Here is a 22,184-nt window from a genome sequence, read left to right on the forward strand (position 1 = left end):
GCCTACAAAAGTCTGTCTTTGCCCTCTTTTCTCTGCTTCCTCTGCAGCTGAAGAGCACAGCTTGGCTCTGGGCTGCCTGTGCCCTGGATTGCTGGGCACAAGGAAAAACAGCCTTTGAAACTGCAAACCCCAAAGGGTTCCCATGCTGTTCTCCCTAAATCCCTGTAAATAATAGTCTCCAAAACCCAGCCCCCAGGCCACATCTGGTCTTTTCTAATCGAGTCTTTGCTGCCTGCCTATTAAAGCCCCTCCAAGCCATGTTCGTGGGATAGGATGTTCATTCCTTGGAGGGAAGTACAAATGCTCTGCTAATAGGAACAAAGTAATCAAAGCAAAGCCCTGGGGCCGTGATCCCTGCACGGCTCCTGCAAAGGCAGCTCCACACCACAGGCAAGGACAGGAGCTTGCGAGTTTAATTTTCACACCAGGATCATGAAGTGCTGTTATTAGAGGAGTGCAGGTTTGAGCTGGTTTCTGCACAGAACTGCTCTGGTGGGTCAATCTTGTGTTGCAGCAGAGGAACCCAACACACTGGCGTAGCAAAGCTGAAAACAGCTGCATTACATACTTGGTCATTTCTCCACTTTCTCGTATCAATGAAACCCTAAAAATATTTGTAGGACACTGAATTATCCCCCTAAGGCCAAATTTTAATTAAATTTTCACTAAAAAAGCACCCTGGGTGTGGTTTTGATGCATCGCAGACTAGAAAGCATCACTTTCTACAGGTATTCTTCTTGCAAGCTACCTCCTTCTCCCCACCCTGTACCTGAGGATTTGAAATATCCTTTTCCTACCCAGTGTTTGTCCCCAAAGGACTCTTTTCATGCTTCTTGGTCTTTAGATGTGATTTCTTTTCTTACCAGGCTGGGGGTCACAACAGGATTCCAAAGTGCTCAGCAGGATTTTCCCCAGGGCTCGCTTTGATATGTTCTGTAAAAAACAAAACAAAATTATGGCACCAATGTGTCCTTCACCAGCTCACAGATATGCAACAGAACCTGTGTGCAGAGTATTTGCATTTGGAAACGAAACCAAAATGCCACAGAATCCTGATTAACACAAGATTTGATATTTGCTTTATTTTCAAGCATTTGATCTTTGACCCTGCTGAGACAGTTTGTAGGGGATTGTAATTCCTTAATATGGCTGTGGAAAGAGAAATAACAATTATTCAGCAGGAAATACAGAATTTTCTAGAGCTTGTGCTTAAACAACTGTAGGTGGCAAGGAGGGTAAGCAGAGCAAAAGCTCTTTGAGTCCTCTGCCAGGTCTGTGGGAAGGTGAGCTGGACCTGGTGGTGTTATTTTAGGAAGGGTCTTCTCAGGCCCAGCTGAAGGACAGAACAAATGTCCTGTGGCAGGGCTGGATCTGAGATGTAGTAAACATTACCCAAAGTGAGAGCACTGTAAATACTACTCAGGATCTGGATGGGCTCTCTCAGTGGTGGTTTTACATATGAAATCTGGTGGGACATTACATAATGAGCCTGGGAAAGCAAACTGTCCTCATTTACTGTGAAGACACTGGTGTGCTTTCTGGGAGATGGTCTTGCAATCAGTTTAATTAGCACTTAGACAGCCCTGAGTCTCTGCAGGGACAGGTGGTTCTTGCTAAAACTTCAAGAAGTGCAAGTGGAAGGGAGCAATTCTGGGAGAAAGATGCTGCTACCTCCAGGCACAGCTGGCCCTGCTCCCTGCCTGGAGCCCCCAGTGGGGACTGGGGCAGAGTGGGAAGCAGTGTGAGGATTTCACATGGCCTCAGCAGCACTGTGTGAGGTTTTATTAGCCCTGTCAAGATGTGTATGTGCCTTTGGGCAGTCACTGTTTGGTGGCAGGTTCTTTTGGGAATGAGATTTCAGACATGAAGGTGAATGTGCTGGGGAAGTGACACCTAAACCCACAGGTTCTGATGGGTCTCTTTTGTTTTGGGTATATCCCATCAGGGATTATGGGGATTCTTGTAAATTCCCCTGGCAGTTTTATCTCTTTAATGCTGACTCAGAGTTACATTAGCATGCAATTAAACAAAGGTCCTGTTCTAGAAGGAAAAATACATATTCCGGAATCTTCCTGATTGCTTACTCCTCTGTTTTCCTTGTTTGCCCTCAATTTTGGTTTAGAGGGTAATGAGCTTGAAGATTCAGCTCCAAGGAGACCTCTAGGCTTTTAGAAAGCAAGCAAAGGGGTCTGAAAGCTTTCTGCAGCCACCAGGCAGCTCCCAGGGCACACACCTGTAGAATCCTGTCCTGCTGTAAAGGATTCTGTACTTCCTAGAAGGGATGAACATATTCTCAGTTTGGAAGGGACTCCAAAGCCCAGTTTTCAGTCCCAGCACTGCTTTCTCACCATACCAAGCCTCGGAGCTGTTGGAGAAGCTGCAGAACATCCAGGAGCTTCTCTTCCACCAGGGACAGCCGAACCCTCTCTGTCTCCAGCATCTGCAGCTCCATCTTCAGCACTTCTGTCTCCTCCACCTTCTGCTGCAGCTCCCCGAGCCAGGGGCCCTTCATCTGCACAAAACACAGCAAACTGAAGGCACTGGAGCTTCTCCTCTCTTGCCCAAGGATTGCAAAGCTGAGTTTTCCCCCTTTTGTGGTAAATGGGGCTCACTCCAGAAGATTCCCTTGAAGGGAAGTCCATTTCTTTAATGTGCTACATGAAGTGAGGTATCAGGGGTTGTTAGGAAATCAGAGCTTTGCTCTTGTGCACAGTGGGAGTTCATTCATCACTGGGTGCAAGCAGCTCATTCAGGAATTTTAAATATTACATTTATTAAATATTTTATACTTAAATACTAACATTGCTATGTCAGCCTTCTCTCCTTTTGCATTCCCATTGTCCTCTATAGAGCAAAACTAATTTGTGTGCCCTCAGCACAATCATTCTTTGTCTTGCAGCTCCTTCCTAGCAACCATCTGTACACTCAGTGAGACAGGAAGATGTCTCTGTCCCTGGTGAAGTGGGGACCAGGTGAGGAACACCAAGAGCAACCACCTCTCCCCTGTTTCTCCTTGCTTTTCTCCAGATGTTGGGATGAACTTCTGCTTTGACCCCGCATGGCAGTTCATAAACTAATTGCCTTTTTAATTAAGCTGGCAGCTTGCATGTGAGCTCATATAGAAAATAATTGGCATTTCTTTGTAACACTACACTTGGCAGCATAACTCTTTATTTTTAGACTTTAGAACTCATGTTCTCCTCATCTATCATCCCCAGGTCACCACCCTGTCTTCATGAGGAGCTATTTATAAGATTTTGCCTCTTGGAAAGTAGAACTTTCTAGACATGACAAATCTCAGAACTCTCTCAAACTCTGGTTTTACAAGCCTCAGGTGGAGCAATTATTAATCACTATTTGAGAGTGCTGCCCTTCACTTGCCTGCTGAGGCTCTTGCTTGTTAGCCATGTTGTTATTTTCTGATTTTCCACACTGAGCAGGTACAAACAGAAGCAAATACAGCCATGTGTAAGGCACTTCTGCCAGCCTCAGAGGTGTTGGTGGTTTATTTATTACGCCAATATATTTATTTGCAAGATGCTTGAGAGAGAGAGCATTTCTCAGTCTTCCTATTTGCTTTCTGTTGATTGCAAGGAGAGTCACATTTTTCAAAGGAATTTTTTTTTACTTGTCTGTTTTGTAGCAGCAAATTCCTCCCCTATAACTGCTGGCTAATATAAAAGGGCTTAAGAATAAATTTCCTAACAGGCTCAACATGATTCATCCTACTGCAATTTAATTCATGTCACATTGAGTTGGCACTGTGTCTTCTTCACCTCCCTGCTTGCCTCTAAATCAAGAACAACAGATTCCATTTTTCTTCTGGAATTTTGTATTAATCTGTTGATAATGGTGCTTTTCCAGACAAGCTGCACAGAACTAAAATCCATCAGCAGAGATGAAAAAGAGGGCAGTATCATGCTGCAGAAGAAGATGAGCACCTCAGAATGGGGAAAAAGGAGAAGAAAACTGGCACTACCTGCAGGTATTTTTTTTCCTGTGGACTGATGCTAAGCAGTAGAGAAGGAACTTTTGTGTTTCTCTAAAGAATATTGCAAGGATAAATTGCCATTGAATACTGCAAATTGTGTAAGGCTGAAACAGGATTTTATTCTGGCTTTAATTTTTTTTTCCCTAACAAGTAAGTTAGTCAAGGCAGAAAATGATATGAAACACTGTTAAAACACAAAGGATGGCAACATGTATAGAAGCTGAGTACTTTACTGTCACTTTAAATATTTCACTGATTCACAAAATCCTTCCAGAACTACTGGAAGCTTTCTGCTTTGTTAAGGATGGGGTATAAAATACTGAACAAGCACAGAAGAAAGACCAGGGCAATGCACTATTTTTGTTCCACAGAAAGATTGCTGGCACTTCTGTGCCCATCAGGGGCTGAAGTCTGCAGAATTTAAATAGTGAGCTCACACAGGACTGCTGGGACACAGCACTTTAAATAATGTGGTTATAACCTCTGCTCAAGGGGAGCTGGACATGCTGCAGAACTAATTTTATTCATATTTTATTATATTATATTTATATATTATATTTATGACGTAAGTATGTCAATCTAAGCCCAATAAAAAGACAGAGAGTAAATGGGACAATTTACTCCAAAACAAGGAGTCACAGCCAGCCTGAGGGATTTATTGAAAAGTTATCCATCTCCCAGAGGCGTTGGATGCCTGAGGATATGGGGAGTGCTTCATCCACAGCTGGAGAAGCTCAGTAAATCAAGGACAGTATTTGAAGGGCCTGGGGTACCTCTCATCCTCTAAAGGCTCTAAAGGCAATTTTAGGTAGGAACCAGAGTAGAAATGCAGGTGTTGGAGGAGGGCAGGAGATGTCTGAGCTGACAAACTACAGCACAACGAGAAACATCAGGAACAGAGGGCAGAATGGCCAGAATAAAACACAAACACACACAGATGCAGCTCCCCAAAGATGCATCAACAGCTCTTTCACACTGCTTGGCACCTGTTACCTCTTCCATGCTTGTTTCCAGTTTTCTCTCTTGGTGGCCCTTGAGTTCTGGCTGCTCTGTGAGGGGGGAGATTGTCCCCAAGAGCTCCACAGGGTCCTTTCCCTCAGTGCTGCTGGTCTCCAGGTAGGAGAGCAATTTTCTCCACGTCTTTTCATCACATCTACACTCATCATTAAGAGACAAGAGTTAGTGAGACCTCACAATAGAGGCCTGTGTTTGTTAAAACCAGTTTTCCTGTGGCATTCTTGGCAGCACAGGTCACAAACGAGTGTCTGACACTGGCCGAATACCATCTGTTTAGGAGATAACGTTTGGGTTTTTGATGGAGAGGCATAGCGTATGATGTGGACTATCCTACATTTCATGGACTGTCTGATGGGGCAGAGAGTGTGATGCATTACTATATACACCCTAAAAGCATGAAGAAAACATGCTGGGGGGGGAAGGGTAGAGTTAAGTGTTGCTGTAGTTAAATTTTGTAACAATAGTTTTTCAGGCCATAGATCTTGGAGAGAGGCCAAGTAGGAATTTATGATAGAATTTGTTTTATTTTTAGGGTTATGTTTTGTTTTAGGGGGTTGGCAGTTGCGTCTAACCCCTCCCCTTATTATGGGGTGTTGGGCCTGGTTGTAGGGGCAGTTGCAGGGTGTGGCTGGCTGGTAAGCTTGGGGGTTTCCTTTGTGTCTTTGGTGCTTGTTGTGGTTTATTTAGGGGGGATGTTGGTAGTGTTTGTTTATTCAGTGTCGTTGGTGGCGGATCATTACCCAGAAGCCTGGGCCAATTGGGGTGTTGTTGGTAATGGCCTTGGGATGGGGGTGGTGGTGGTGGGGCTTGCTATGGGGGGTGTGTTGGGGTTATTAGCAGACGAGGGGACAGTGAATAGTGGGGGTCTGTTGTCGGTCCGATCAGATTTTAGTGGGGTGGCTATGCTTTATTCAGAGGGGGTGGGATTGCTTTTGACTGGAGGGTGAGGATTGTTGTTGACTTTGTTTGTGGTGTTGGAGCTCATGCAGGGGCTGTCTCAGGGGGCGATTCGGGCTGTTTAGTCAAAGGGTCAGGGAGTAGTTTAGTTAAAAATGCCAGCTTTGGGAGTTGGAGATGAGGGTTTGAATCCTTTCTTCCTGAGACAGGGTGGTGGGGTAACTCTAAGAAAGGATTTAGTCTTCAATCTTTGGCTTACAAGACCAATGTTTTTATAAACTATTATAATTAAAGTTTGAGTAGTTTATTTCTAGGGCGGCTGCAAGGGGGAATAAAACCAGGATGATTGTGAAATAAGTGAATGAGGCTAGTTGGCCAGTGATGGTGAACGGGTGTTCTGCTGGTTGGCTGCCTACTCAGGTTAGAATGAGGACATTAGCAACCAGGGTTCAGAAGAAGATTTGTGATAGAGGGCAGAAGGTTATCGATCACAGTTTTGATGTGTGCAGTAATGGAATGAGGAATAGGACAAGGATTGAGGCAGCTAGGGCTAGTACGCCTCCTGGTTTGTTTGGGATGGATTGGAGAATGGCGTAGGTGAATTGGAAGTATCATTTGGGTCTGATGTGGGGAGGGGGGACTAGTGGGTTCCCCAGTGTAAAGTTTTCTGGGTCTCCTAGGAGGCTGGGGGAGAATAGGGCCAGGGAGACGAGTAGGGAAAGTATTAGTACAAATCCTAGAATGTTTTTGATAGTGTGGTATGGGTAGAAGGGGATTTTGTCGCAGTCTGAGGGGATGCCTAGTGGGTTATTTGATCCTGTTTCATTGAGGAAGGGGGCTAATTAGGGCTTGGGGGCAATCTCTAGCCAGCTGCTCCCCATGTGCCACACAGGATGGGCACAAGGCTCCTGACTGCAGCCACAGGCTGTGAAATGACCTTTGCAAAGGGCTCAAATGGCATTAATTAAGGAATTAAACTTACCCACTGCCACAGCAAGGGAGCTTGGCCAGGATCCTCCTCCTGTGGCCCAGCTGGGGAGCGTGGTGCCCTGGCCACTGCTCCTCCTCCTCCTCGTCCGAGGCGGCCTGGCCCTCCACAGAGCGACAGAGCTGCTCCTCTGCTGGGAGACAGGCAGCCCTCAGCAGCACCCCAACAACCCAGTGTGATCTCATGGTTTGCCTCAGATACCTCAGGTTTCTCTCTGTAGATTTCCCCAGGTGTGCCAATCACCTCTCCTTTCCCCACCCTGACCTCTGCTGAGTGCTGTCTGTCAGTCCTGGCATTCCAGAAAGGGCATCGAGTGATTGGCAGAGTTCAAAAGAAGCCTTTCAGCCCTGGGGGACATTGGCCCATCCAAGTGTCATTTGTCCCCTGACACTCCCCCTCCTGTACCTGGCTGGTGGGATCCCTATCCCTTCCCTCTCCCCAGGGTTAAAAGGAACAGCAACCACTCTTCTCACTGGTTACAGCTGTGGCCTCTTAAAGTCAGGCCTGTTCCCAATCTTGGGTAATTGGCCCAGCTGCAACTTCTTAGGGGTGAGATTATTTTTTACACTATCTTTATTTTCATGGTTGGAGGAGTTCAGTGGCCTGTGTGCCAGGAATAAAGCTCTGGATCAAAACCATCTATCGGAACCGACTCCTTTCCTTCACCTCGCCTAAAGCCTCTCTGCCAGAGGTAAACCTGAGCTCCTGCAAGCCTGGACTTGCCTCCAAGCACCCAGCTGCAATATCCAGCTAGCCAGAGGTGTCTCTGAGGTGAAACCACCGCACATCCAGTCACCCAAAGGTGTCTCTGAGGTGAAACCACCGCACATCCAGCCAGCCAAAGGTGTCTCTGAGGTGAAACCACCACACATCCAGCCACCCAAAGGTGTCTCTGAGGGGAAGCCACCACAGCTTCTGCCTTTGGCCAAGCAGCAAGGGCCGGACAAGCACAGGCACAACCCATCTGGCTATATTGGTATATAATTCCATTACCCAGCTACACCCCCAGCCTGAGCCAGAACAAAGTGAGGGCCTGAAACCCCAGAGAAACCCCTGGGCAGGTGCCCAGCAGCCTGGGAAGGGGCTGAGGCAGTGTACAGTGTACTGGCTCTGCATGGGAGGCGTTTACAGAAGTGACACAAAACCACCACCGGCAGCTGCAGCCAAGATCCTTATTTTAAGAGTCTTGAACATTTCAGTGCTCTCTTGTGGGTAACTTGGAGCTGTTTACCTCAATTCTCTTTTTTCCTTGAGGTAAGGTAAGGATAAGTGGAAGGATCGGTTGTTGTGGGGACAATTACTGTTCAGAACATAGATTTTTTACTTGTTTATCTCTCTGAGTTAGTTTTTCTGCCTAACGAATCGTATTCTACTTGATGGAACATTTTCCCCTGTTTTAGAATCTATGACCCCATGATTTATTTGTATGAAAACATTTTGCTAAAAAGCTGCTTGTTCTTGAAATACAGGTAGTGTAATTTTATGTGGAAACTCTGAGCTGGCAAAGTGTGTGATTTGATAAAAACATTTGTAAAAGCAGGTTTGGTTTCTAAGTCTAGCCAGGTGAAGAACATGCTACAATGTTAATTGTATTCACTTGTCACTGTTTTAACATTCCCAAGCAGCTGCTTGCCAGCTGCACTTAACACACACCTAAAATCCAATTTTTTGTCACAACAAACAGCTCTCCGGCCTGCACTAAAGGTGCCTTGTAATTCAGAATTATTGTCAGACAAGTGCTTTTGTGGTCTTTGAACTGGATGTGCCCAAAAAAATCAATCACTGCAGGGAAGCCAAAGTGTGCAGTGTTATGGCAGCTGTTGGGGCTACATGTGCTAAACAGTTTGGGCTTGTCCAGAGTCACTGGAGCAGCCAGGATGTTTCCAAGGAACGTGGCTGTACAGAATATTAACTGCAAATTGTTTCCTTGGAAATTATTTTCGCTGAGGTTCTGCATTTTTATTTACAAAGAAATGAAATCTTTATACTTTTTAAGCCAGGAAAAAAAGTTTTGGTGGGATGACTCATGTGGAAAAAAGCAGTTTTAAATCATAGCTCTAAGTGATAAGTTCAGTCTTTCATTAAACACAGAATTATGTGGGGAGCGAGGAGCGGAAATCTGGGCTATGAGGTTTTGCCTAGGTCTGGGATTTCAAGACTCTCTAGGACTGGTTAGTGGTGTGGTACCTTGACCTCTCTGGTGGTTTTGCTGCTGCTGCACCAGAGATGAGAGAGGCCAGGCAGTGTTTGGGGCTGGGGTGGGTACCGTGGTCGGTGGTGCCCGGCGGTGCCACGGACGCTCCGCGGGCGCCCCTGGGCACGGCTGCTGCCTCCTGCTCCTGATGCTGCTCCTGCTCCTGATGCTTCTGCTGCTGCTCAGGGCTGCTCTGCTGCTCCTGCTGCTGCTGCTGGGGGCTGCTCTGCTGGGCCAGCTGGCATCGCTCCAGTTCCGACCTGCAAAAGAGGCCAGAGGGTCAAAGCTGAGACGGAGACAGTATAAAGCAACACACTCCGTTTCCAGAAGGCTTCAAACCCTGTGTTTATTCTAGCATGCATGCCTATTCTACATTCTTACAAAGCTCATAACTTTACACTTGGCTCATTGGTCACAAGAGAGAAGCAAAGTGCTTCTTGGAATAGGCAGTTAATAGGCAGTCTATTGGAATAGGCAGTTGCAAGTTCCACTTATTTATCCTTCTTTCTTACTTGGTTTCTATGTCAACAACCTGGGTAGGGAATTCTTTCAGGGGTAAACATGGATCCTCTTAGCAAACTCCTCAATGGCTCACAGAAGTTGCTGTAAAACCTCTTCCACACCAGAGTGAGGTTGGTGTGCAGGAAATTTGGAAAACCAAGATGTGCCCAGCATGGCTTTGGTGGGATGCAGCTGCTGGGACTGGATGAAGAACAGGGCCATCGACCCCAAGGGCTGCCTGAGATGACTTCCCTGACAGCCAAAGGAAGGTGGGTTTCAGCTGTCCTGTGATAAGAAGAGCTGAACAGTGCCTGTAACTTTTAGGTCAGGTCCAAGACCTCTAGGGAACATCTGTGGAGTGGTCACTGTGGCCACAGGGACCTGCACCCAATCCCATGGGCTCAGACATGGCAGGGAGTTGGATCCAGGTCTTGTGAGTGATGGGATGAAGCAGAGTCAGAGCCTGAGCAGTCAAAAGGAATGATCCAGGAATGGTGGCACACCTGGAAGCCAGGGGCTTGCAGGTGAGGAGTGTCTCAGAATGGGTGTCATTGCTGACAGCCTCCTTTGGGATTGTCTTTGTCTGAGGTCAATGGCAGGACATCACACTTATGTGTTTCAAGGGAATGGCTTCCAAGGGATGGGACACAGATCAAATAATGTCACTGAGGAAAAGGAGTCCTCAAAGGTGCCAAATTCCCTCCAAATTCTTCTGTAGGTTAGTTTTGGTCTGGTAAATATTGAGTATTTCCTTTATTTAACACATTAAATAGCAAAAATGAGAGCTAAACCGCTTAGCAGGTGGGCTCTGCTGATACAAGTTGTATCATGTAAGCTTTCTGTGCAAATCCTGTGCTTCCTGCCAGGAGCTCCAGCTGCAGCTGGGAGGGGACTTTGGCTGCAGGGACAGAGCAGCCGAGGCCATGACCAGAACTGCAGAGCTTTTGTTTAACTCAGCTGCTCCTGAGGAGCCACACCAATGGTAGCTCCCTTATTGCCTGTGAAACCGTAAGGAGTAAACAAGATGATGAATTTAACCACAGTAGTCACTATTTGAAAACATCTGTAGGGGAGAAGCTGAGCTCAGCCTTGCTGAGAAACCAGCACTTGCTTTACCCCCTTGAGTAGGGCTGACTGCATTAAAAACTAATGACTTACTTCATTTGCAATTTATGGTGCTGTTCAGCTCAGCAACAACTGGATTTCCTGAAAGCCAAGGGAAACAGCAATCCCCACCATCAGTTCTGGAAAAAATAATTCTGGAGTGCACAAATAAAATGCACTGTAAAGCCTGAACATTCAGAGTGGGGGCTCTGAGAAGCATCACAGAGCTTCAGAGTTCTGGAGAGCAGCTGGGGGATATTCCCCTGCACAGGGATACTGCATTTTACCTTCCTGCAATGTGCTGATTTTCTGGTACTCTACAGGAATCCTTTACAATTTCTTGAGCACCACAGTTGGTGTCTGAGCAGATTGCTCTCAGTTTTGAGCTGCAGTATAATTCAGATTGTTTGGGTTTCAGATTCTAGAGTTAGTTCACATAACACAGATCTTGATATTTCAGTGAATATTTATTGCAATGGTTAAGATTTAACATATAAAACATGGAGAATTTTCAAGTATCATGGAAATCTTTTCCAGCAGGTGTAGAGGAGGAGCTGGAAGCAGGGATCCTCACTGCTTCTCAAACACAGGTTTAATTCTCTCCTCATTGCTATTCATACAGCATCAAATGGGTCTCCATAAATGAGAAGCAGAGTGAATAAACAGCACATTTGTTTGGGGCAAGGATCAGAGGGGGAAGGTTTGTGTGGGGTGAGCGTGGCAAGGCTTCCATGGAGACAGGGAAACAGCCCCCATTCATGGCAGAGCCTTTGTCCCCAGCACAATGGGCAGCAGCACTGCCGTGGGGAGAGTTTGCAAAGCACTGGACCTCAAAGTAATGTCCATGACTAATTGGCTTTTAATTGGCTCTGCTGTATTGTTATGGAAACACGGAGCTGCAGGAAAACCCACCTGCTTCTGGTGCTGAGCAAATCTTGGGCTTGAATAATTCCTGACTGGTCAGAAAATAACTCTGAGGAATTATTAACTTGTCATTCACAGACCTTTAACTGGTCTCTTTTAGAGACTTCCTTGGAGCAGATCAAACAGCTGTGTGTGTACATTGCCCTGAGTGTAGTTATACTCAGAGCTATGCTTTATTTTCAAAGTGTAGGATTTGTGGTTTTTAACCAAAATGAGCTGTGATTTTTATTTTTGTACTATTTTACCTAAGCTGTCAGAGTTCAGGGAACTCAGAATGGTTTCAGATTTGGCTTACTCCCTGTGGGAATTAGAGACTTCAGGTGTGCACATTTTGGAATTATTTATGACTATTCATTTGCAGCTGAGATTTTGTTTTCATGCTGGAGCTGAGTGTCTGTGTGGGTTTTCTGAATTCATCCCTCTCTGGCTGTAGCTGTGAGCTCCTCCCCAACAGAAATCCAATGAATGAACCTTCTGTGATCAATCCAGATGCTTCATCTCAGCTTTTAAATAGCTTTAAATATCTGTCAGGTATTAAAGATAAATGTTTAAAAACATTAATTTTTAGTGGCTATAATAAAGATCACTAAATATCCTGGCTTTATATGGGCAGTTCTAAAGCACAGTTATAACTTCAGCTCTAATGGTTACAGTTCTGGGAGGTTTCCAGTTTCTTGGCTGACGATTTTCATTTTCTTGCCAAAATCACCAGCCTCTAGAAAAAAATCACTGATGTTTTCTTGCAAACCTTTCCATCTCCCTGCATGTTGGGATGGTGCTGTCACACACAGCAGGGCTGTGCCTTGCTGTCCCTCCTGGGGTGGCTTTGAGCACTCTGGAGGCAGCCCCAACCTTTGTGCACCCATGATGGAACTGAGGGTGCACAATGATTGCTTGAGGTGTGCTTTGAGCCCACCCACAAGGAACAGCAACAGAGGCATGTGGGAGCAAACACAGCCTCACCCCAAATGCCCGTGCCAGAATTGCCTGGATACATTCTGTTTGTCCTTCCTGCTTTTCAAACTCACATTTCGAGAATTCCGTCTTTCCTGACTTGGATTTTACAGAAAGATGCTTGAAAGCCTACAATGAAAAAATGAATAACTAAAATCCTGTGGTGTTCTGAGCACTGACAGCCCTAACCAAGGCACTTGACATAAATCACTGAGGCCAGGGAAAGCAGAGCTGTGCTCCTGTGATCATTTCCTTGTGTAACAGCCCTCACCTCGTGTGTTCCTTCACGTAGACCTGTGCTGTTTAATCCCCAGGAATCCTTCCCTTATCTCCTGGGTGCTGCAGTGGATGGCAGTAAAAATCAAATGTCCAGGGAGCCTTTTAATGTCTTCAGAAGTGTTCTTCCTAACAGACTATTTAACAGCTGGGTGAAGATCCTGCAGAATTCCACTCAGAGCTCTTTCTGATGTCTGTAAAACTGCAGCTATCCCTGAGTGTGGCACAGACTGAGAGCTCCTGCTTACTGGCACGTAAATTCCTTCAGGATTTATTTCAGCACCTCCCAGATTTAGAGCCTCGTGGAACTGGAGTGACAGGAGAGAAGATGGCTCATTTAACAGCAAACACTGTGCCCTCAGCTGGCTGTGAGTTATTTCTGACAGGGTCTTCCTGAGTTTGGGAAAACCCGACAGGAATGTGTGAGGGAGGGGCTGTGAGCAGCTCTGCATCCGAGCTGGGTGTTTCTTAGGAGCTGTGCAAAGGGGTTTTGGTGCCTGCAGGTTCCCCAGGAGAGCTGAGCTGAGGTGTCAGAGCCAGCAGCTTCCACTCCTCAGATCCTGCATCAGGAAGCAACAGCAATTACCTCACCCTGTTTGCTGCTCTGCAAAAACATCCTCAGAGCTTCAGAGAGCTGCTCTCCACCAGAGACTCTGGAATTCTGCATGTTCCTTCAATCCCACCTCTGTGCCTGCTAGCTTGATGCCTTTAGAAAGTTTTAAAGTTTTCTGAGAGCAGCCTGTCCCTTGCCTTCTTGAAATATTGTTCTGGTAGGTGACTGAAAATTAACTCCTGAATTGATTCACAGAACTCAGAATGTTCTGAACTCCCAAGGCTCAATCTTAAGTGAATGGCCCATGGTTGGATCAAATCCACAATCTTGGCATTATTAACACCACGCTCTGAGCAACTGAGCCAATCTCAGGGTCAATTATGTTCCTTTGCAAATATTTATAAGTTATTTGCCAGTTCCTAAAGACCAGAAAATGCTGCCCAGTGATTCTGCATTTATTAGGATTCTGCAATTATTAGGATCCCATGCTTTGGCAGCAGTTATAGCAGCTTCTATTTTGTCTTTTGTTGCTGATATGGTTGAATAAGAAACATTATTGGGAGGTCAAAAGCCACTGGCAGGAGTGTAATGTGACCATTTTAGCTGCTCCCTGGGTGTAAGAACTGATTTCTGCCAGTGTTCAGCACTCTGGCTCATTTCCCTTCTCCATGCTGCACCTCTGCCTGTCTCAGCAGCACCTCCCATTTCTCCGATGAGCCCCAGCCCAAGCAGGTTTGCACTGCATTAATCAACAAAGTCACTTAAACGTAGATCTGAGTTTAAATTTACATAGACTCTTTCCTAGCAGAACACTTAGGTGCATCATTTTAGCCAATTATGACACCTTATTGACATAAACTCAGTTTAATTAGAGTTTAGCTCTAATTATGTGGCTGCACTGCAGAGCTACTAAATGAGGTGAAGGAGAGAGTTGGTCATAGTACAGGAAAATTCCTCATGGGGAAGTTGGGCAAACAGGATTCCTGTTTTCAAAGTCAATAGTATTTTAACAAAAGGCTTTGGTTCTTTGCTTCTCCTTCTTAAAAAGAAAACTAAAAATTAATTGCAATCCAATGCTTAATTGCAGTTTTCCCCTCGTTATTGGAGCCTCTCCAGGGGGGATCCCATCTGTGTGTGAGGGGTTGGAGCTTTTTTGGGGGGACACATCGTGCTCCCCATCACGAGCAGCCCCAGGAGCCCCACAGGGGGCAAAGACCCTTCCCTTGGACACTCTCACAGGTATTTAGAAACAGATACTTCCTCTTGTTTTCAGAGAGCTTCCTCAATAGATTTCCACAGGAAGAGAGGGAAATCTGTATGAAAAACAGGAAGCAGTCCTCAGAGGCTGTCTGTGAGGAGGAAGACTTAAAATAAATGTGGTTGTTTGAAGCAGTAGGTGATACCAGTGGTGCTATCTTATGTAAAACCAGTGATTAATAACATCACAGGGCTGCAACAGGATTAAAAACCTCAGGTGTTTATATATTTAACTTTTCATTGTAATTGACAGTAGGTGACCAGCACTGAAACTTCTGTAACCTGGTTTTTATACCATATTTTCTATTTTCTATTACACCATATTTTCTATTTTCACTTTACTGCCCTGGGCAACCCTTTTGGAAAACTTCCCATCTCTCTCACTCTTGGATGGGATCCCAAACTTTCTCATGCTGATTCTGTTCCTCTTGCCCGCAGTATGAGACTTCATCTTTTCCCTTGGCTTTTTGACCTTCTATAATTCAGTTTCAAATCCTGAGATTTATGCATTAGAAGGGAAGACGGGTCGGGATAAAATCTGACAAAATCTGACATACAGAAATAGTTGTTAATTAAAAGCTTCTAGAGGTTTTGCAATGATCCTTTCTGATCCATCTTCAAACTCCCACAAAGTTCTAGATGTGATGGAGTTGTTACAGACTTTACTGTGGGCACTGAAAAGGGCGGGGGAATTTGTAACTCTCCGCCTTAAAAGCAAGTCTAGTCACACGAGGAAAATGTTCCAGTTTTCTCCCAAATTTGCCCTAAAGCATAACATGTCTGCATTGAGAATCTTGGGCTGTGGAGTTTAAGGCAGATGACACAGGCCCATCAAAAATGGGGATATAGCATGTGCAATGACAATTCTGAGGGGAGAAACTCTTACATTTGTAAATCCTTCAAAGGAAATTTGACTTGCTTTTACTGTCACTTGCTTCATTTCATAAAGCCAAACATTAGAAAGGAGAAGATGGATTTGGCCTTCACAGTGTGTTGTTTGCATTTGAGAACTTAGGGATAATACATTCTGTGCTCATTTCTGATACAGAAAATGGCAAAAAATGAAAGCAGAGGATGTTTCTGAGTTCCACAGCTAGGCTTTAGTAATTAGACACATTGTATTTCAAGAGATACATGAAATAAAAGCTCAAAATCCTCACAATGCAAAAGCATCTGAAACAAAATCTGTTTTATCCACTCCACTCAGCTGGCAAATGCTGCTGGTTGGATTTTTAAAGGCAACACCTCAGAACAGGGGAACAATTCATATGGTACTTTTTGAAGTTTGCATCAGAGCGAGCACAGAAGGCTTTGGAGATGTGAGAGGGTCTCTTTGAGGCCAGAGCACAACCAGCAGGGATGTGCTGCTCAGTTCTGGGCTCCTTTCAGCTCAGTGCCACAAGAAAGCCCTGCTGGCTTTGCTCTGCTGCTCCAGCTAGAACTGCTGGAAGCACTGGTGTTTGCCAAGAGACTGTTTCGTATGAGAGAGACTTAAAAAAACAGCAGCAGGGCTTTGGAATGTAGATATTTCTTGGTTTTGGTTTCTGTAGATGCCCCTAAATGGGGAAAAAAACCCAACAGAGTCCGTGCAAAATGCAATATTGTTCAGCCTGAGATTTATCAGCAGAGCACCCTTCTCCTTCCAAACCATCACTGATGGTTCTTCAAAGTGCTCCTGATTGCTGTGGGTGCGCTCAGTGCAGTCTTTCACTGCAGGAATGAATGGCTGCTCCCTGGGATGTGCCCTGGGGCTCAGGAACTGAGAGGGGCCCTGGGAGAGCATTTTCAGAGCTGCATTTTCAGACCAGCCTGGCAAGAACAGCTGAAGGTGGCACTGACCATGCCCTGCCTGCCTTTTGGGGTGGACATTCCTCCAGCAGGGCAGAGTACATGAAACTTGGTATTTCTGGAGGGTTGTTAAGGAAAGCTGCTGGCAGTAAAGGCAGCCAGCTGTAGGTTTGTGTCCTCCAAGGATTAATGACAGCATCCCTGGAGCATGCACGAGGCTGCTTTGCATTAGCAAAGGCTCACTGAACTGCATTGATCCTGCCCAGAGCTGGGGGAGTCAGGACAAATCCTGCTTGTTTTCAGGGCTCTCATCACTCTGGGAGCAGAAAGAGCCTTACTTTCAGATGTGAGGGCCACTATTAACGCTGCTTTGAGAAGTAACAGGCTCCAGATCTGATGAAGGGCCAAAGCCAAGGAAAAAACCCAACTGGTGCATAAATTTGATTTTCTAGCAGAAACATTTGTTTAAAATGTGAAATCAGTCCCAGATCTCCAGTTAAAACCCAAACACATCATTAGGAACAGAAATCAAGGCTATTCCACATGCAGCCTGTTTGAGATGACTTTTCACCACTTGTGCCCCAGTGCCTCAGGCAGCCTCCAGATGTGAGCACCTCGTGGTGACAGTGCTGGCACCTGCTTCAGGAATTGTCATTCAAATACATTTATCAGAATCAGGGGAATTCAGCCCTTGGATCCACGGCAGAGCAGGAGAGACACGATGTATGTTCCCAATATTCCAAAATAGTTCCCTTCAACCCCCTGTTTATTCAGTTCCTGGAAAGGCCATGCAGGATCAAAGGTGGCTCTGGAGTGTATCACTGATGTTTGGGAGAGGGTTGAACAAAACCCTGGCCTGCTGCAGAGCTTCCAGGCCTGCCTTTATTCCAAAGGAGCTCCTTGTATCCAGCCCTTTGTCAGCCCCAGACAATGGGATTCTGTGGAGATCTTTCAGTGGCTGTGCTTTCCCACCAAGACTGAGCAAGACTCTAGGAAATTTTTTTTTTCTGGCTGTGTGCAATTTGCCACGGACAGTCTGCTCTTATTCAGTTGAATATTCTGAATTTCCTGATGCAATTGCTGTTAAACAAGAGCTGCTTCTCTCCTGTGTCTGCTCTGTGCTGCTAACCCTTGGCTGCAGATGGAGACAATTGCAGGATTGTTCCCTGAGCCTTCCCTCCCTTGGTACCCCAGCAGAGCAGTCTCATCTGGGGCCTGTTACTTCTGCAAGAATTGCATTTGTTTCCAAAACCAGGGAAGAGAGTCCACAGTGCTGGTGCTGCTCTCGTTGACTCCTCATGTCACTACATTACTGCAGAAGAAAATGTAGAAAAATCTCAACATCCCTGAGATGCCAGCTCCAAAGACATTTACTAAGTAATCACTGCAAGCTTTCCAAGGGTCTGCAACTCTTCACAGTTGTTAGGTTTTGCCTGTTTAGTTTTAAATAATAATTGCAATTATTGTAATCATTGTAATTATTATTTAATTGCCTCTGGCAGGTGCACCTTCCATGGACCCTCTGGATTTCCTCACCTTCCAAGGCTGATGCAGATCTGAGACCTCCTTGTTTGTGCGCCCGAGGCTGCAAGAGCCAGCAGGACCTGGTGTGGTGGACACCTCTCCAAACTACCCCTGATGCTCCCCAGAGATTCCCTCAACTCTATAAAAGCTGCTGAAATCAGAGTAACATCATTTCGAGGCAACACATTTGACTTTCCCTCTACAAGATGAATAAAACCCAAATGAAATGTTGCAGTGCAGATCTCAGCCTGCCTTCAGACCCATCTCAGCGGGTGCAGGGGGTCATTTCCTGAGCAATCACTCTGGAATCCACATTTAGGCTGCCTTAATCAAATTCTTTTTTATTCCCTGTGGGTCTGTGACCACTTGGAAAGTGCTCTAAGGATTGATACAAAAAACCACATAAATTTTACAAGGGCAGCATGTGCAGTTATGTATTTGTACTTATTAGCCAGCATGGCATCAATAACAATGGAAAAAAGTTCCTTGAATTAAAATCTCAAAACAGCCCATAAAGAAAAAATTTTTCCTGTCCCCTGGTAAGGATTAGACCTGCAACTTTGAAATCTGATAGAACGTGGTTTATTTTTATAAAATGAATTTCCTGAAGAGGAAAACTACAATGCCATGTTTAAAAACCTGATGAATTCTTCTTGTAGAATGGAACAGTTCAGTGGGAAGGGACTGACAGCCATCAGCTAGTCCAAGTGTAGCTCTTCTAAATCAGTGTTTGCTTTTTAAATTATCTCTATTTGATATTCATGGTGGAGTTCTCTAGAATTCATAGCACTCAGCCTTCCCCAAGTCATGCATTGATGCAAAGAGATTTTAAATGAGATTTTCCTGAATAATCTAACCAGATAATTTCATCATGCTCCTTTATCATATAGGCATTTCTCTAGCACTAAAATATTCAGGATACAGCCTGTATTTTATATCTCTGGTTCTGGCAAGGACAGTGCAACCTCTACAAAAACAGATTTCTGAAATAACAAATGTGAATGTCAGATTCAAAATATTCCTAAATCCCTGGTCAGGGTAGGACAGTACAAAGTAATAAGATCTATTACACATACAAAGTAATAAGATCTATTACACAAAGTTACTTTCTCATTTTGCCACTTAAACCAGCAGTTATTTTTCTGGTGACATGAGCTGTTACAATAACTGAAATAATCTGATAGTGTAGTTTGAGTGGTGATCAATATGTATCAATAAAAGCCATGCTGCTGAAAATCCAGCTCCTTGTTTTCCTCAGCAGTGCTGGTGGGGGAAGTTTGGGATGAGTTTGGGATGATTTGCTCCTGTTGAAGTGAATAATGCAGAGTGTGCCCTGCAGTGATAACTCCTTCTGTGCCATCTGCTTAAGCTTTGTGTTTTACAGCACAGCTGCCCTGTCTGTTCTTCCCCATTTGTGGAGTCAGGTTATTCTTATTTCCTCAGAGGGGTTTTAAAGGAAGAGAGGGCTCACCGTTAATCCTTCACTCCTTTTTCCAATGAGATAAAATGTTGTATTTCTATCTCAGGACTACCTGGACTGGAAATAAGAAAAATCCCTCTTTTCAGGGTTATAAAACACCATTTTCTCTCCCTTACAGTCCCAACAGGGTGTGAGAAATCAAGTTAGAGCTGCCTTTATGGGCAGAGAGAGGTGAGGCACTTGGATGTGAATGATATCACACAGAATATTGAACAGAAGCTTTAATATTGGTTATACATGCACATACCAAGCAGCTTGGAGTGAAGTGAGCAAATGTGCACAGAGAAATACCAGTGCATGTCTGTGCCAGCCAGCTGCAAACAGCACTAAGGCCAAGTGAATGGAAATATTAGAAATATTATAAGATAGCAATAAATATATTGATTAATATATTTATTGTAAATATATATTTATTATAAATATATAATATAAATATTAATATAGTTATAGTATAATTACAATATAACTATTATATAAGAGTTATAAATTAATAATTATAATATATAATATAGTTAATATAAAATAGTTATTATAAATTATTAATGCATTTATTATTAATATATAATACGAATATATTATTAATATATTTATTCTATTTTATAATACATAAAAATATATTTAAATATAAAATTATAATATATATATTTAAATATAAAATTTAAAAATATTTTTATTTAAATTTATTTAATTTTCTTACATTGTAGAATTTTTATTTAAAATGAAATATAAAATTTTAATATTATCTATTTCTGATAAACACAGAGTATTCTGAGAATGCTCTGCTTGCCCCCAGATCCCAGCCTGTGTTGAGAACCCCTGGGCCAACACTCTTACAAATGATGTTTTTCAATTATGTGGGGAAATATTTGCTGTGCCAGCATGTCAGAAACACTAAGCCTGGCTTTTCAGATGAGATTTTGCTGTTGGCACGAAGGGCTGAAAAGGCTCCTTGCAATATTGGTGTGGCTGTCTGTCACACAAAGGCTGACATCTCCATTGAAGGGCCCGTGCTGGTTCCCAGCCCAGCAGGAGCTCCTGGGCTCTGAAAGGAGATTAAACCAGTGATTGCAGCCAGGACAATGCCAGAAAGGGAAAGCCTGACCTAAAGGCAGGGACTTGTGCAGGGTTTTGTCACACCAGATTTGGGCTGGGCTCTTCAGCCACCTAATCCTGTATCCTACTCATTATGTCCCACAAGGAGAAGCTTGGGAGGGGTGTGCAAGAAATCTGACAGAGATTGCTAACGGGGAAGTTTGGGCTAAAGCTGCGAGTCAGAGATTTTCCCAAACTGGAGCTAATATTAATCACTGTAGCTCAGAAATTCTCCTCGCCAGAGGAACAGTTAATCCATTTTAAATCCTGCTAATCTCCTGCTATCAGAGATATTTGTGCACCTGAATGAGAGGGGGGTGTCACAGAAGAATGAAACAGCATCTCTAAGCTGGAGGTCATCTTAAAGGTGATGGTGGGAGCAGGGGCTGCTGTGGGTAATAGCTGCCTTTTCCTGTGGATTAAAATCACTTTTTAGAAGGGGAAATTGATGTGAAGGGACAACATCCAAAGCTGTGGTCTGGGGTGAGTCAGGGCTCAGAGCACGGGAGCTCTGAGGTGACAGATGGAGATGAGCTTCACTCCCAGAGCTGTGACCTTGGACTCCTGCAGATGAAGCCAAGGTGATGTCAGAAACCCAAACTCTTCTTTTGTCATTTCATGTGCATTAAAGGCTCAACGACAATACTAGAGATGCACTTCCCCTGCTCTTCATGGATCTGGGGCATCCTTAGTCCTCCCCTGGCCTTCCACTGCAGTATTTCAGTCATTCCCACAGTGACTCAGGTGCAGTCATCTTTCTATTTAACACCTGCTAAGTAGTTGGGGTTTTTTTAATTGATATTTTAGTTGCTTGTTTAATCTGTGTAACATTTCCTCAAGCTCAGCACTGTGCAGGAAGGTGCTCCAAGCTTGTGGCACCCACTGGGTGAGAAGAATTTTGTTTTCTGTCTGCTTTGAACCTTCCTCTGCTTTCATGAGCTGACTCACAGCTCCTGTGCTGAGAGACTGAACAATTCTCCCTATTCATCTTCTGGATGAAAATCTCCAAAGCTATCTCTCTTCCACATCTGCACGTGGCTAAAATAATTTCCATGCCTTTTTTTCACACTCTTTGCCTTTTCTAGGCCTCTTCCAGTTTAATTGGTTTTGGTGGAAGATCATGAATTTCCTTGTTCTGATACAGGTGTTCTGTGAATGTGCATAATTATTTTCTTTGTACTGTTCTCTGTTCCCTTTGTAATACATTTTAATATCTTATTTGCTTCCCTTCCTGCAGCTTAATAACTGAACAGATAGATTCCTAGAGTTATAAAGCTCTGTAGTTTTTCAGCATCTGTAATAAGCTGAGTTCATTACTGTGTGTGTTTCACTAAAGCTGAAAGTGTTGTTTGGGGTTGGTTTTGGTTTTTCACCCCCCAAATGAATCTGATTTCATTTATTTGGTGCCTGCCACCATCCCTCACTCAGTGTCCTAGGATCATCCTGCAATTCTTCACAGTGGATCCTGGTTTTTCATATCTTGACTAACTGAGCAATTTAAAAATCTTTATTTCCAGTATTATTTCACTTAAAAATCAAACGATAATCACAATATTGTAGCTTTCCTTGGCATGGGATGTAAAGCAGATTTTTCCAACTAAAATACAGAAATCTCCAAACTAAACACATTTCCAGACTGCCAGC

General features: G+C 44.3%; 1 protein-coding gene across 2 annotated transcripts in view; it reads right to left on the reverse strand.

The window, feature by feature from the left end:
• Positions 1-22,184, reverse strand: part of LOC128939845 (EF-hand and coiled-coil domain-containing protein 1-like) — a 38,017-nt gene that overhangs the window by 1,414 nt on the left and 14,419 nt on the right. The window contains exons 3-7 of one of the 2 annotated variants that reach the window (XM_054281054.1): positions 9,160-9,347; positions 6,888-7,023; positions 4,985-5,144; positions 2,354-2,512; positions 864-933 (exon numbers count right to left, since the gene is read on the reverse strand). In XM_054281054.1, the coding sequence (XP_054137029.1) occupies positions 864-933; positions 2,354-2,512; positions 4,985-5,144; positions 6,888-7,023; positions 9,160-9,347 (713 nt within the window). Of the gene's footprint in view, positions 1-863; positions 934-2,353; positions 2,513-4,984; positions 5,145-6,887; positions 7,027-9,159; positions 9,348-22,184 lie in introns of both variants that reach the window. The other variant, XM_054281053.1, reaches the window with a different exon arrangement.

This window comes from Melozone crissalis, unplaced genomic scaffold, assembly GCF_028551555.1.
Source record: "Melozone crissalis strain CALT ecotype California unplaced genomic scaffold, PUWL_Pcris_2 ptg000029l_1, whole genome shotgun sequence".
NCBI lineage: Eukaryota > Metazoa > Chordata > Aves > Passeriformes > Passerellidae > Melozone > Melozone crissalis.